Source organism: Varroa destructor, unplaced genomic scaffold, assembly GCF_002443255.2.
Source record: "Varroa destructor unplaced genomic scaffold, Vdes_3.0 BEIS01000002.1, whole genome shotgun sequence".
Classification (NCBI taxonomy): Eukaryota; Metazoa; Arthropoda; class Arachnida; order Mesostigmata; family Varroidae; genus Varroa; species Varroa destructor.
In genome coordinates, this window is record NW_019211455.1 from 35,823,202 (window position 1) to 35,833,833 (window position 10,632).

At 41.1% G+C, this 10,632-nt stretch overlaps 1 protein-coding gene across 2 annotated transcripts in view; it reads left to right on the top strand.

Annotated features, from left to right (window-relative positions):
* TfAP-2 (transcription factor AP-2) overlaps positions 1 to 10,632 on the top strand; it is a 174,794-nt gene that overhangs the window by 134,924 nt on the left and 29,238 nt on the right. For both annotated transcript variants that reach the window (XM_022790331.2, XM_022790330.2), the window contains exons 2-3: positions 2,299 to 2,596; positions 2,943 to 3,157. In XM_022790331.2, coding sequence (XP_022646066.1) covers positions 2,299 to 2,596; positions 2,943 to 3,157 — 513 coding nt within the window. The remainder of the gene's footprint in view (positions 1 to 2,298; positions 2,597 to 2,942; positions 3,158 to 10,632) is intronic.

A 10,632-nucleotide genomic window follows, 5' to 3' on the forward strand; every position in this document is an offset into this window, starting at 1 on the left:
CACTGCAGACGTTATCGTGCTTTGGCAGGCGCAGGCCTCAGGTGCAGCCGGTAACTTTCAGACAGACCGAACACTAGATAACAAAACGGCAGGCATTCTTTGAGTACAGACGCTGTGCGCTTTTTTGATTAAAGTTGACCCGACATATTTCTTCATGCTATATAAATAGAGTTCGGTATATTCTGTTTGCGGTAGGTTAATTTTTGTGGCGGTGCACAGCATTTTCTACGGAATAGAAACCGTACTATTGAACGACTGCCTGTTACGCAAGAATCACTTCCATATATTTTCCCAGAGCAACAATCACAGAACGTCGGTGTCAAACAGTCCATCTGGTACTTGAGAACGGTTGTCAGTTGGATTTGAACATATGAAGCGGATGACGTCAGTGGTCTAATGTTTATTATATTTTCGCGATGATGCTACCTAAATTGCTTACACAAGCGTCAAGCCGATTCGCGGTCTCAAGATGTTCTATTTTTCAAAAAGACGTGTGTGTTTGTAGGAGGGCGGCCCGTATCAGAACGATCTGAAAAGCAGAGAAAACGTTGTGCTATTTTATTTAGCCCATGTACCCCCATGCCTCATGATGAGTAACTAACAACCTTTCATGTTTCTTTAATGTGTTTTGTATCGTCTTACCCGGTGCAATAGAGTGTTTTCCTTAGCAGCCTTAATGTTCTTCTGTTGAAGGTGTTTTAACCCGCTTATGTCCATTTCCTCCGTCAAAGACGAACTTATCACTAAGGGAGTAATTGAAAAGTGTTCTGAATTGTCTATTAAACGCGCGTTCGACAGAGGCTGAGGTCACGGCGACGCGTTGGGCCGCGTTCAAATGTAATATGTCGCCGGAGTTGGTCGAACGAAAGCTTAGGAGAGTCAACACAAATAACTGGCTCTACAGGACACAACCGATCCATTGACGACGTCGTAATGTTAACGCGGTCGTTAACGCTAATGATTAGCGCTCATTAGTGGTCTCAACTCAATACATTTGTTTGATTTGCAGAAAAAAAAAAACTGCCAAAAAGCTACATACGCTTGTCCGCATTTGGAAGTGTTATCGTTGTTGTAGTTACGCCGCCGTCTTTTGGAGCCAATTGGGTTTGGTAGGACAGGCGGCTGTTCAAAAGATATCACTGGTTTTACATAACAACACATAACAGGAGTACAGCGCCTCATCTCTCAAGCTCGTGTAATGTGTAATCATTACATATAAATTATATCTACATGTGTAGGTTATGACCGCCTATCACGCATTGTTGCGCAACGTTGAAAACTGACGTTAAGGATGTAGGCAATAAAGATAAGTAACAATAGACGCAAACAAGCACAGAAACGCCGTGATGAGTGTTTGATGAAACGATAGCCATCTTTTTGAACTAAACGTATAACCTTGATTCCGCCGAATTGTTGAACTTAAAGTAGTCCCTGGCAGAGTAGACATACCAATTACTCTTTTCTTAAAAAACCTTTAATGTGCTTTGAATTTATCTATAACCCTTCAATGTTCACCATTCTCTGGTTTATTTTTGTCGCGTGTGACTGCACAGCATAGTTGAAGCGCTTGATGTACAATTTTGTTGTTTAGTTCTAAAAAATTTGGTTTCCTGATTATATATTGCTATTATTATTAATTTATAGTCCATCAAGGAAACATTAGTGTGTGTGCACCTCTGCAACACAGAATAATGTTTTTTTCACATTCGGTTGTTACAATATTATTAAACTGCGATACACTGAAGGTTAATAAACTGAAGGTTCCTGCAACGGGCATAATGTTACAGCCGGGCTTGTCTAACCTAGCTTTCTGGTCAGGAGATAACAGAAACGCAGATCCTATATAAAATTTATTTAGACTGAGCAGGTGATAGAAGTCTAAACGTCTTGATTCTAACTCCGATGCCCTGCTGAGCTCACCAATACGGCATTTAAAAAATATTGTTAAATAAAATTAGAGAAATCGTACCTTAAATTAAATTAATATCTTATGGTCGGTTTGGCAATTAACGACGCTGAAATTTTCCATTCACAGTAACTGGTTCGATAAATTGGTACCGAATATATATAACTAGTTAGCCTGCGTGTCAATAGGGTATTGTCTAAGGTCTAAGTTTAGTCACCTTAAAAACCTAAATGTTAAACAAATCCTTGTATCGGGCCCCCGGCTAGTCTATGGCATTTTCGTACCAATACCGTATCTAGAGAGATGGCTAATTGAGAGAACTGTAGTTTTAGATGCATTGGTAATTTATGTTTAACATTTATTCTCGTTGTTGTTTATATTTTTCTTTGCAGGAACGACGAGACCTTGTATCGACGGGTGCGGGTGGTGGCGGCTTGGGCGCTGCTGCTCCTGGAGGCTTTGGAGCCCCGCGTCTTACCCCCACGTCGGATTTCCAACCGCCTTATTTTCCACCCCCGTATAATCCGTTGCCGCCTCAGCAGCAACTAGACTTTCATGGAACTCAGGATCCCTACGCGTCCCACCTGAACTCTTTACATCAGAGTTCAGCTGTTGCACAACAATACCATCAATTGCACCCGGCAGCCCAACGGACACACAATGCTGCTACGGTGCTCACTGCCACGCCAGGTGCGAAACTCGGTGCTAATGCTATTATTACTAATCAAATAAACTCTTTAGTTTTATGGGTATTTCACATTACGTAGCTGTGAATGTCAGTTATCTGAGCGATATTTGGACGGTCAATGCAGTTGACCTAAGGATCATGCTACACCACATTGAATTGTCTTGCGGTCTAGCTGACTACGTAGAGCGAGGGCGTTTATAATAGCAGCAGCAGTCACAACAGAAGTTGGCAAGGAAATTTGTGTTTTTGCGCCTAAACCCTATGAATGACGCCTAAGCAGCGAATGTCTTTTATTTATTCACCAGACAATAACAACAGCAACAACAACAATATATTTTTTACCGCCAGGACGGAGACCAGAAGACGACGCCGTGTTGTTGGGCGTAGGCAGCATGGGCGGTCCCGCGGGAGGCCTTGCATACGATGGCAGAAGAGCCGACTCCAGTTACCACCGGATGGACCAGCATGACCTACTAGCAGGAATTCACCAACAAATGGACGACGGCCAAGCGTCCACGTGCTCCTCTGATAATGACAACGGAAACGGCAATGACTTCATGGAGGTGAGTGATTTCGATTCCCGTAACCATTTGCACAATCGATGCATATGTGTTTAGGACCGTCCACTAAAAACCGAGGGTCTTTTTTGTAACAAAAACTAACAATGAATAAATACGAAAACAACTCCACACAGTGTACCATTGACCCTCTACTCTGCCACATTGTTGGGCCTGTGCCTGATGCTAACCGATGTCAACCTGTATAAGAGAAGATTTAAATCGCGTCACTTGAGTACCTTGAGTAGAAGAACCATATTGAACAAAGATGAGCATCAATTTAAAAAAAAATCATTGACATTTGAATATAAAAGCTCAAAGCTTCATTTCGAAGCTCTATTTGATGCGATGGGACGACAGGTTTCCTTATTATTGCTTTGGAAAGAATCAATGCTTTATCGTTTTCAAGACACAGAATCATCTGTTTTTTAGCGCCTCTCTTCCTTTCTTTCTATTTACTGATTTCATTCTATAATGATAAGATGACGACCGTAATAGTGGGATAAATGGGTAAACTGGTAGGTTGGCAGTGAACGATACTCTTATTGTTATTGCTGCTGCAGCCCTTGATGATGGGGGCGATGGTTCGCGTGCACGCGGTTCGTACATGCTGATACCACCGATTTGTTCTTCTTTCGCTCAGTTCGTTTATGCCGAATGACTGCTGTAAATCCCAACAGCCGCTAAGGGAAGGGTAGCGCCTGCACCATTCATTCAACTAGGCTGAACTAACTGGGGTCAATGTTACGTGATATACCGCGACCGTTGAAAGCTGCAATCTTATCGTCGTTACCAAGCTACTACTTTTGCTTACACTTCAGTCTAGCTTCGCCACCTTCTCGCTATCAGCCATTGTTCCCTCTGTGCGTAAGCTCTCAATTTCTGTTTACATACGCAAGCAAAAAATAAACACTAAAAATATCACACGTTATCGCTATTTGTCGTCCGCAGCAATAATGCGCGCGATAGCGGCAATGGCAGTGATAAAAGAAATCAAACGAGAGACAGGTGTCTCTGTTCGTCTGCCCAATTTCGTCTCCAAACACCGTTCAGTCAATGTTGTTACAAGCTGCCTGTTGCCAGTGACGACGACGACGACGACGACGACGACGACGACGATGACGACGACGACGACGACGACGACGACGACGACGAGTCTTGTACGGCATTTATATTTAAAGGGTTTATAAGGAGCGGGCCTTTGGAGTCTTACCCCGTTGTGCTCGTGCATGCGATGAGCAGCAGGAACTGTAAAAGTTTATCTTTAAGTAGAACAGAGTTTCTTTCAAAATCAAATTACTTTATCATCCTACTATTTATCATTATCATATTTTCATTGGTCTTCGTTTTGCTTCTGTAAGAGCTTCACGTTTCTCTTCGGTTACTTTCGTAATCCTCTACTTGCCATATGTAAAATTTATGCAAGGAATCTATTGAAATGACATAATAATAATAATAATAAGAAGAAGCACACGACGAAATATGTCAATTCCTACCTTGTCGATCAAAAACAGCGCAGTATTTTATCCTATTGAGTACACAGTCAGTCATATTGTGTAAATTCAGGCTAGTAAATAAGGAAATATTGCTCAACTGTTATACAGCAACCCTAGCTAGAAATACCTTAAAGTCCAGAACGCACTGCCTGGAAAGACGTTGGGAAATATTCGGTGAACAAAGCTGCACATACTTTCCATCTAGTTGTACATCCGTGTTCGTTACGCCAAAAAACATCAAAGAGTTAACCTCGGTGCAAACGCACCTGCTATATAAGTACATATGTGTATTAATAGCAAGAAAGCACGTTGATTTATAATGTAAAGTAGTTATCTGTGCTTTTTGGGGATCCCTGACATTGCATTTTTCTTTAAAAATTAGTTTGATAATGAATCAAATTTGTCATAGCTCCAGACAGTATTACGAACTAGAGTTACGGCGGTAACAGTGAGTGGCAAGATAATGGTGATAGGTGCTCATCAGTGGCTCCATCACGTGGCGAAACGTACTAAGTAGACATGAGCTACCAGACAGACAAGTCGGTCGGTCGGTCGGTCAGTCTGGACCAAATCGACCCGGTTCTTCCGCTGGCCGCTTGCAGCGCCTTCGACAATGGCGGCAAGTCAACGCCAGCCCGACACTGCTGGTGGCGAAGAGCAGGTCGGCCGGTAGTGGTGGCTTTCCGTGCGTCTGCGTACGCGTGTGTGTACATGTAGTGATAACGGGCCAGCGAAGGGTCCATGGAAGGGTCGTTCTGTCTCAACGCCATTTTGTTTATGACGCCGCTTGGTGTGTCGTCGTCATGATCGCAGTCGCTCTCAGTCGCTGTGCTACCTGTGCAGCCCGTTGGTATATGTTACTGCTGCTGCCCGCTGTGTTTGTGCCGGTTGCGCCGCTCAGCTGGCACGAGGCTGTCGCTACTATCGCACTGCTTCGACTGTTGGCGGCACGACTCGCATCATCCCTATTGGTGCCCAAGACCGAAAAGGCTCTTCCTTCGTAGGACAGCTTCGTAAATTAATGTGAATCGCCCAGAATTAGACACGAGACATCGATGTCGGCTCGGAAACGAATTCTTTTCCTCTGGAGTCGTCGTTGCTGGTGACTTCGTTTCGTTCTCCGTGGCCGATCTGATCTCATCTCTGATTTCTGACTATCGACAACAAGCTAGCTTCTTCCTCCCTTCTTTTTCCTGCCACTTTGGGTCATACACACATATATATATATATATATATATATACACTGCAAATGACTTTAACCTAGGTGTCAGCCTCTTGTTATAATACACTACGCTGAATCCAGCATTCATCTTACAAGTAGTAGAATATATGAACAATAATATATATTTTTTTATTCATGTTAGACTGAAAAGTATGAAAAAGCCCCTTAGAGCAGCATATTAGCAAGTCTCGCTAAGCCAAAAATATGGGGCTGTAGATAACTTGGTTCTCACATACATTTATTTGTTGTGAAAGAGGGTTAGCTTTACTTACACCTGAAATAGTACATCGGGGAGACGAATCAGGATAAAATGAAGAATACGGCCAATAACTCGATCCGAAAGCGGGCTAAAAATCGCTACTTTGCCGTAGCATTGATCGTTCCAGTCCTTTCATCTAGAAGCCCTGCCAATTTCTCTTATGAGTAAAATAGCATCGTACGCGGTACTTAGGTATGTGTGCTGAGTATAAAGCCGTTTATGATTAAAACTTAATTAAAATTTAACTTCATAAACATAGTGTTGAGATGGATCATCCTGGACATACATAAAACTGGTGCTTGTTCCTCACCCCAGAGCTTGTAATGGTACGATATGTACAATCTAGCGTAATAGCCCTCATACGAAGTTGTCCAACATATTGGTTGCACTTCGACTGCCTCAATTGCCCCTTTTCTACGGTCCATTTTGGAAGACAGATCAATTATAATATAGGGAATCAGGCCACCTAGCAGTAGGCCAACATACTCGTATTCGACATTAGGAAGGTCCATTTGAATCAGGATAGAGTGTCAATTTCATCATGTTATTACACATGTAGCATATACCGATCAATAAAAGTAAGTTTTATTTGGGTTTGTTAACGCTGCCGTTCATAACTGCAATTTACGTCAAATACGATTTTATTCAAAGGGAGATTATATTCCGGGTGTCGTCTTTACGTTTGTCTAGTAGAATAGTACATATTTCTAACTAGTGGTTTAGATTCTGATATTGTGCGTTGGCCCGAATCTTGAAATTTGAGGTCGTCAATTATATACGGGCATAGCAGACGATATTTGATCTAAAACTAATCTACGAATAACTTATCCACTAATAATTGTTATCAAAGAGCAATTAACTTTTTTAACAAACCTACGAACTTGAATTGAATATATCGGACCACACTGTGACAGCTAACTGTAACGGAGCGCAAAAACGTCCTAAATATTTGAAGTGTGAATCTGCGAAACCTCTCAATGAATTTACGAGTAAGCCTTCTATGGCAAGCATAAAAAGCTCTTCTCCAAGCTATGGAACCTACAAAAGCCCTAGTTATCGTCTACCAGGAGGCACTTCACAATTAACGAATGAATCGCTTTCAAACAACCATACGATATAAACTGGTTCCGTGTTTAGGCTTTCATATGATGAACGACTATCTTACAAAGCCTTTTTCAGCCATGTAAACAAATGGAGTTGCCACAGCTTAGGCTTATTAAGTCTGACTGAGATAATAGATCTCGCCGCATTTCGAGGAAGTGACAACCGTCCATATTAGATTTCACACATTACCTATGTCCTATGGGAGCTTGTTATCGTGCTCCGAACTAAGTTTTGCCCCATGGGGCTAGGAGGCTATTTAATTAAGATCGTATTCCATAAAAGCTAGCCAGCCGATATAAAAATAAAATCAACGCCAGCTCAATGAGCATGCTTTCGCTTCCGTTACTAGTAGGTTCACTAAAAGTTCTAGGGCACTATTTATATAGAACTATCCGAAAGCCGAAAGAGTATAAAAAAAAATATCTTCAACAGTGAATATACTGCACTTTTGAAATCTTTGTTACCGTAGCTCGTTGCTGATTATGGTCCATAAAGGGCTACATATGTAAAGAGACATGCAGTAGATTAAAGGTTACATTACAGTTTCCTTCGTCTCATCGAACGGAGTGCTGATAGAGACTCTGCTCATAGCAACAACGGTTGGACCATTCTCGCTACGCTTTCTAACTGTACAGTTAGTAGACTGCAGGAAATATGTAAGCCTCTTTAAAAGGACGGAAAAATTTAGTTAATTATTCGTTTAGTATTGATGGATACTAAAAAATAATAATAATAATCTAATTATACATACGTGTATTGTACGTATGAATACATAATGAGTTTAACTCGAAAATATATATGTATATTTTACTATCCCCTAAATATCAATTGGATACTATCACAGCTGTGCATCATGAATATAAAATACACATATTTTACTTATCACCGTTAATGGCAGAAGACTTATTCCTCCGTCTGTTCTCATTTTAGTCGTTTTCTACGTGCGCTTCATATTGGAGATAGATTCCCCACATTAGTATACCCGCCTGCTGCTAGGGACATCATTTCTGTTGAAACTGCTTCTTTGATTCTCTTAAACATACTCCTCTCTCTCTCCCTGTATATATAGACTTTTTTTTTTATATGTGAAGTCCTCAGAGAGATTCTAAGACTCAAGAGGCAGATGATGGTGGCGGCGTGGCTCGGCCATACCAACAGAATCAGCAGCGTGGCGATAGCGGTAGCAGCGACGGTTGTAAAGCTTGTGACCTCTTTTGCCTCTAGCGGCAATCACTTTTGTCTTCAGTTACTTCAGTTTGTCTCATCGAAATTTCGGCATCATAAAATACAGTCCTGATTACCACGACAGCGATGATAATGATACCAATGCTGCTGGAGATCCATTATCGTTTTCGGCTACTACCGCAATTATTGCTTTACCTTTTACTTTTATAAAGTTGATTTAATTTGTTTCTATGTAAATAAAATTATATATGCATGCATAAAAATGAACTGTTTATTAAGATCACCGCTGACCACTTATATGTGAACGCTCGTTAGTAACAGAGGCAGCCATTTTTGAAAAAAAGGCTTGTATCGTTTAACTCTAGAGTCCTCGTAGGAAGAAGCTCAAACGCATTTTGTTACTTCTACAGCTTTTTGAATTAGATAGAAAGTTAAATACTAGAGTTCTCGAGTTGAATACAATTTAAATTAGGCGAAATTCAGCGATCCCGACTAAAGAATTACTTCGGGCCGCTGACCGCAAATACAAATGTTCCGCTAGATATTCGGTTTCATTGCATGCAATACCTGTACACGTGAACAGGCAAAACTTCCTCTTTATACGACAGGTTCGTCGGAAAAATTACTAAGTGTCAGCTGAATAGGTTAACACACAACGGTATGGTACGGCTTGTCCAAGCAGCTGTTTACCGTCCCACGACCTACAGATTAAATAATCGTCTGTTTCATAGAACGTAACGCTCATTCTATCGCAAAGTACAACGATCTTTTTTATCATAGCCTACGAAACGGGCAATGAACAGTACAGGTAAATCTGTTTCTGTCAATCGCAATTAGTTGTTGGATGGATTTTAACAAGTTCGTTCGTCCGTGGAATGAATTTTTCCCTGTCCGTGACTGTGCTTTTATGTAGCAATAACAGTTGTAATTACAATTATTTATACAGGTAGCGAAGTAAACAAATGAACAAAAACAGAGAAAAAGGCACAGTCTTTCACAGAAGCTCAAATCAATGCACATGCTTATAAAAAATTTAAAAGTAAAGCATAGAAGCATGCGCCTAGAACAAAAACCATCTCAAAAATCGCCCTTTAACTAGAAATTTTTCTTATCGGCTTAGCGTCTCTGAACGCTGTTTTTGCAAATGGATGCCGGAGCGATTCGTAATTATTGGTATCTTTTAATTGACCATTACAAGATAAAGGGTTAGGCCTGGATAAATTATTTGACTGTCCGATCCAATATAGGAGAACGGTGTCCCGCTGAAATAATTTATTGTCGTCGTATGTCATTATAAACGAAAGAAACAGAATGATTAGCAAAAAATCTTAGCGAGGAGTGCGCGAGGCCTATAGCTGGGAAAGGGTGAACAAACAATCGCGACAAAAAAGGTCCATGATTTGGAATGAAAACAAAGAGCCTCAAAAGGAAGGAGCGGACGAAGCTAGTTCTAAATATTTAATGTTGCATGCATAGGCATAGGATTTACAAGATGAAAAAATGAACTTAATTAAATAAGATCTTAGCGTTAATCTTTCAAAGTATTCCTGTAGATCTAGAATCGCATCAAAGCAAGCTTTATCGTGCACTGAACACTCGATTAATGGGTCAATTCATATTATTTTTTGGTGACCTCTGCACATTGTGAGTTTTCCCGGCATACTACGCGTGATACGGATGTGTATGACTCTTATGTATACACAAGTGTGTATACGTATCTGTCACATGAATTGTACAATGAACGAATGACTGAATGATGACCTATGGATGAATGGTGATTGCATTGAATAGTGTTAGCACACTTCCGTGCAGCAGATCGCTGTTGAGGACCCAACAAGAACTTCTTTAGCGCAGAAGATGGACCAAACAAATGCCATTATCGACTAAGTCTGTCTTTACCATGAGCACAGATAGTTGAAGTCAATCAATGATGAGCGAACACCCTACATCGCCATATTAAGCATCAGCTGTAGTTATAAGCACTCACACGCACACACTTACATACAAGCAGACGCATTACACCGTGCGTTCAGCGCCTCTAGGACGGTCCTTCCGAACCTTGGTGATGTATTTTGGTTCTTTCTGTGCTCGCATTCATTTGTCAGGTTTGCACTTGCGCATCGAACTGTCAAGCTTCTTCGTCACCGTCATGAAGAGCACAAAAATATATACGATTTTTGCACTCCCTGCCCGGTGACCAGCAATGAATGATAAA